This window comes from Nelumbo nucifera, chromosome 1, assembly GCF_055504915.1.
Source record: "Nelumbo nucifera cultivar China Antique chromosome 1, China Antique-T2T, whole genome shotgun sequence".
Classification (NCBI taxonomy): domain Eukaryota; kingdom Viridiplantae; phylum Streptophyta; class Magnoliopsida; order Proteales; family Nelumbonaceae; genus Nelumbo; species Nelumbo nucifera.
This window is the reverse complement of record NC_142649.1, coordinates 32,532,455-32,538,408: the sequence shown is the minus strand read 5'-3', so window position 1 is coordinate 32,538,408 and position 5,954 is coordinate 32,532,455. Positions and strand designations below refer to the sequence as shown.

Genomic DNA, 5,954 nt, shown 5'->3' with positions numbered 1-5,954 from the left:
AATGATGAGAAATATTGTGAGTAATAAATTATCAGTAATTATTATAAGAAATTATTATCAGTAATTAATTGTTATTAGTAATTAATAGTTAGAATTAATTAATTAGAAGTAGTTAACAATAATTAATTAGTAATTAACAATAATTATTATTAGTAATTAATAGTTGTAATTAATTAATTAGAAGTAGTTAATAGCAAGAATTAATTATTTAGTTTGGTAGTTAACATTAACTAATAACACAGTTTCCTTTTTTTTAGGAAAGGATTGAAAGTTGGAGTTTCCCACTTCTCACTACTCTACATGGTGGTAGGCTACACTCTCTATGTTAGTGGACTCTTTTTCTTGACCTACCACTAATTAGAATTTGACACATGTCTAGTGGGCTCTGTTCTTGAACTACCACTAATCAAAATTTGACACATGTCCATTTTGTTTAAATTTTTGGAATGACTAGTGTTTGAATGTAAATGAGCCACATGTCTGATTATAGGGAGCTTTGGTCTGAAATCATCACTTTAATATATATATATATATATATATATATATATATATATATATATATATATATATATATATTAGATTAGTAAATTTAATATCATTACTTATAATTTCTTTTGCCCTCTTATCTCTACACATTTTTTTACTATTTCATTTTTTTAAAAATTAAAGTAACTCATGGGATTGTATTGTATGGTAATATTCTTTAGTGTGGACATGTCATTTGTTAGCATTTTCTTGTAGTCAAATTGCATTGTCATCACTTTAGGCTTTATTATTAGATTTTTTTTTAGTTTTAATCACTACTTAAATATTGTGATCTACTAGAATAATTTTCACCTTAATATTCATAATTTAGCCCCAGTTTGATTTCACTTCTAAGAAGTACTTCTTTTAAGAGCAATGACCACACATAGTGGTTATTAAGTGCTTTTGTGTGTTTGGTAGAAAAGGTGGGAAAGAAGTACTTCTTAAAAAAGTGACTTGAAGTTGTTTTTTTTTTATCATTTCTTGGAGAAGTGCTTCTCCAATAGAATGGGACGAACCAGTCTCTAGTATTTTCTTTTAATATCGAAATTACCCCCATGCGAGGGTTTTACCTCCATGTCCTCTCATTCGAACATAGCAAACCAGGTAGCAGTGCACCCAATTATAGGTCCACCAGCAACGATTGGTGGTAGGGAAAATGACCGGCAAACCTGTCGTTTTGCCATTTTCTTCCATTTTGTGAAGCTTTTCTTCTCATTAAATCATTTTCTTGGGTTTTTAAAATTTGAATCTCCCCTGTTTGTTGTATTCACATATTTGCACTTTGGAAGGGTTTAATAGCGACAAAATCTCATCGTCCAGCCATCGACGACAAGGAGGTTAGTTCGCCCAACTCCTCCCCTCCATGTTTGGTGTTTTTTTTTTGTTTTTTTGTATGATTCGAAAATATTTTGGTTTCATATGAGAAATCCATTTTTTTTGTTAAAAATCATGAAGAAAAATTGCTGAAGCTGGATGAATATTTGGTTGCATTTTGATGTTAAAAATGATGCAAACATATGCTAAAATATGTGGGTTACAGATTTTTTTCATGATTTTTGTATATTTTTGACATTGTTTGAATTATTTTTTATGCAAACAATAGTGTTGAAAATTATGCAAATCTCAAACAATAAAAACCCTAAAATTATGAATCATTTTCCTTATCTTATTTTGTTATCATCATTTTTATTGTTTGTTTAGTTATCATTTTTTCATTTTTTATTTATGTTTTTTTAGTCTTCTTTTTTTCATTTTCATTTTATTTTATTTTTTTAATGTATTTAATCTATTTTATTACCAATATTGCATTGCTTATTTATTTTTATCATTTTTTACCTTTTGTTCTTTTTTAGGTTTTTCTTTTGTTTTTTTCTTTTCTATTAGCATAATATTTTCCTCTCCTTTGCTTTTACCCTCTTTGTTTTTTATATATTGTTCTCTCTTTTTTTTGGGCTTTTATTCAAAGGTGCTCAACTTACATGTCCTATCCTAGACCAAGGTAGTTTCTCCTACTCCTTTCTAAATTTAAAACTAGGCTCTAAGTGAATATGCATGGGTTAACTTGATTTGTTTCTAGACACGAGGCTCCAACAAGGTCGTCAGCCTTCAAACCTCCACCCGCCAGACAAGTGGGCTTCTCAGGTTGGTGGCTGGTTTATGGGCTGTCAGTGCGGTCCAAATGGCTTAGCACCAACTAGCCCCTTCCTAATAGGATATCATAGGATTCTATATCTAAAGCAAATGGTGTGTGCAATAAGTGAGTGGGCAGCATGCAAAGAAAATAAAACAAAACAGACATTATACTAACAAGAAACCACAATGGAAGGCAAAACATGTAATTAACCAAGCATGTGTAGAGATAAAACATTATTCATGATAAAGCAAACACATAACTAAGATAGCATGCTTATTCACAATAAAATCAATCAAACAAAATGGATCCCATGTGGCTCCAAGAACTTTCTCAATGGAGTTGCCAATCTATGAGTGTCAGACAATGGCTCACTTAGGTTGGATTTGGAGTCGCTACTCATCAGTTAAGGAAATGGAGGTGATGGGACATTCTAAAATGATTTTCAAAACCGTTTTGTTTTAATAGTGACTCCAAAGCCCGAGGCACTAACTAAAATAGTCTAGGTAAGACTCAAATGGGAGAGGAAAGAGGCTAGGAACCCCTCTCCCAGGTTCAATAGGTGGGGCCCACATGGGGTTCTGAACAAGCACATGAATCCTCAACTAAATAAGAGCAATTATTAATTAATAAAGCAAAATAAATCAAGAACAAGCCAGAATTCCCCTAATTATATTTTTATTTAGTATTATATATTATACTTTTATTTTTCTATTGTTACTTTATAATTTTATATTTTTTTTACTTTTTTCTCTTCTTATTTATTTTATTATATATTTTTATTTTTATTTTTTTACTTCATTTCTTTCATTGTTTCCCCTTTTGGTAGCTAAGTAGCCTATTCCCCCTTTCTTATTCCTATTCTGCATATATATCCTATTCAACAAACATATCGCCCAGACCCAATTATTATGTATACACATATATTTTTTTATTAGTTTTATTTTTTATTTTTTATGAATCTGACCCCACTGTAGCTGAAATTAACCCCCTTCTGTCAGCCTTGGTTCAAAGCCGGGGATCTCCCTTCTCTATCTTCTCTTTCTTTCCTCCCTCGTATTGTTTTATATGTGCATATGCTTCCCTCAAATTCAAAGAAACACTCACTCGGAACTCCTCTTCTAATTCGCCAACATTTTTTTTTTTTTTTTTTACATTTTTCACTTGTTCCACTTTCATCATTATTCTTTTTTTCATTTGTTATTGTATATATTTTTTCCCATGATTGAATAAGGTTCTACTACCGGGATCTAACATTACAAACATTGCAGTCTTCTCTGACCCTAGTACCATTGGCAGGACAACTAAACTAACCCAACATCTTTCAACCCGGTCTATAGAATCCGCATCAGACAACCATTGAGTTCAAAAATAAGTATTCATGGAACTGAGGTAACAATAATTTACCTATTCTAAGTTGGTCAATGCACGACAAAATGAAGAAAGTATCATAACTATGCCAATTTTGAAACATATCAAGCACAAAAAATTCATTCCAACAAGCAACTAGAACAGAAAAAAATGCACTAGACTTCGAGGCTCAACAGCCTTTTTACTCGATCAGAACATAGTCACACCGAAAAACAAAATGAAACAACAAACACCGAAAAAAGAAAAAAGAACAGAGCTGTTGTAATTTGTTACGAACCATTTGTCCCAATTTGGTAGTATGGGATGCCAATGTGAGGTATCCCACATCGGCAGAATGGGATGCTGTTGTGGGGTATATATGTGCTTGGGTTCCCTCCCTCTAACAGCTAGCTTTTAGGGGTGAGTTCTCCTAAGGCAGATATCAAGTGGTATCAGAGCTAGACACTATGGCTACCAATAAAGAAAGAATCGAGAATTTAGAAGCGGGGCTCGGGGGACTTCAAGCTAACTTAAGCAGAACGGAGCTGTGTGTTAATGACAAACTATACCAGCTTGAGACTGCTATTAGCAAGATCTCCAAAGCTTTGCTTACCAGACAGGAACCAACTTCTAGCAACGTCAACGAACACAGCGGACAGTCCTCCTACAGGCATTCTCGTGAAAACACAAAAGGGGGACGACCGATGTTCTGCTCTAAGTTGGCCAAGATGGAATTTCCCAAGTATTTTGGTGACGACCCAACTGAATGGTTTGCTCGTGTCGACCAATTCTTTGAATACCAGGGCACCTTGGAAACACAAAAGGTGTCTTTGGCTTCCTTTTATTTGGAAGGAGAAGCAAATCAATAGTGGTAGTGGTTACGCCGGGCGTATCAGGAGGAAGGAAAGGAGGTGTCATGGAAGATTTTTTTGGAGGAATTATGGTCTCGCTTCGGTCCAACCGATTGTGAAGACTTTGACGAGTCGTTATAAAAAATAAGATAGATGGGGTCTTTGCGCGAGTACCAGAAGGAGTTCGAAAGATTGGGGAATAGAGTGCACGGGTGGACTCAGAAGGCATTGCTAGGCACCTTTATGGGAGGCCTCAAAACTGAAATAACAGATGGGATTCGAATGTTTAAACCGAAATCCTTGAAGGAAGCCATCAGTTTGGCTAGGATGAAAGATGAGCAGCTGCACCGCCATGAGAAGACTTTGCGTCCAGTCACTAGGACCACGGTTGACTCTTCCTCAATGAGACTGAAATCTGCTCCACCACTGAAACGACTCACTTGGACTGAAACGACAAAAAAATTTGGACCGGGGCACAAATGCAGGGGACCACAGTTGTTGTTGCTTGAAGGAAATTTGTGACGAAGGTGAACCAAATGATGAAGAAGGAACCCACACCAACCTGTACGGAGAACCTGGAATTTCACTCCACGCTCTCACGGGGTGGTCAATAGCTAGAACCATGCGAGTCTCAGCTAAGGTGGGATCCCACGAATTGATCGTTCTTATTGATAGTGGGTCAACCCATAATTTCATCAATGATAGGATAACTGAATTGTTGCAATTACCGGTGGTGCCAACTGAACCTTTTAATGAGAAGGTGGCCAATGGTGATCCTCTAAAGTGCCAAGGGAGATTTGAAAATGTTAAAGTCCTAATGCATGGTATCCCATTTACCTTAACTCTTTATTCTTTACCGCTGATTGGGTTGGATATGGTGGTAGGAGTTCATTGGCTTGAACAATTGGGCACAGTGGCTTGTGACTGGAAAAAGATGACAATGGAGTTTTCGTTGAAGAACCAACGTCGGCAATTGAAAGGGATTGATAACCAACCGATTCAACCTACATAATTCAAAACAATTTCAAAAGAGATGAAGCAAGGAAATTCTATATTTTCCGTTTGTCTACAAACAACCATGGAGGAAGTACCTCAAAGAGTTCAGTCGCACATGCAGCAATTGTCTGAAGAGTTCGAGGACATTTATCAGGAACCAACGCAGCTGCCGCCAAAGAGGGAGATCGATCACCGCATCATTCTCAAAGAAGGGACCGAGCCAATTAATGTCCGTCCATACAGGTATGGCTACTTTCAAAAAGCTGAAATAGATAAACAAGTTCAGGACATGTTAAGATTGGGGCTAATAAGGTCTAGCACAAGTCCTTTCTCTTCTCCTGTCTTCCTAGTCAAAAAGAAAGATGGAAGTTGGCGTTTCTGTACCGATTATAGGGCTCTTAATGCTGTAACCATTAAAGATAGGTTTCCTATTCCAACCATTGATGATATACTAGATAAGATACAACCTTCGTTACTAAGCTTTATTTACGGTCAGGTTAGTATCAGGTACGGATACATCCATTAGATATTCACAAAACTACCTTTTGCACACACAATGGTCATTACGAATATTTGGTTATGCCCTTTGGCTTGTGTAA

General features: G+C 35.7%; 1 protein-coding gene across 1 annotated transcript; it reads left to right on the top strand.

Moving 5' to 3' along the window:
• The first annotated feature begins 4,512 nt into the window (after window positions 1-4,512).
• Window positions 4,513-5,371, top strand: LOC148803095 (uncharacterized). Its single transcript, XM_088893543.1, has 2 exons — window positions 4,513-4,746; window positions 4,871-5,371. The coding sequence occupies exons 1-2, from the start codon at window positions 4,513-4,515 to the stop codon at window positions 5,369-5,371; spliced, it is 735 nt and encodes a 244-aa protein (XP_088749669.1).
• Window positions 5,372-5,954: the final 583 nt, after the last annotated feature.

Coding starts and splice junctions, on each gene's coding strand:
- LOC148803095 (XM_088893543.1), top strand. CDS start 4,513: ATGGGGTCTTTGCGCGAGTACCAGAAGGAGTTCGAAAGATTGGGGAAT. Junction 4,747..4,870: donor GTCCAGTCACTAGGACCACG/GTTGACTCTTCC, acceptor TGTTGCTTGAAG/GAAATTTGTGACGAAGGTGA.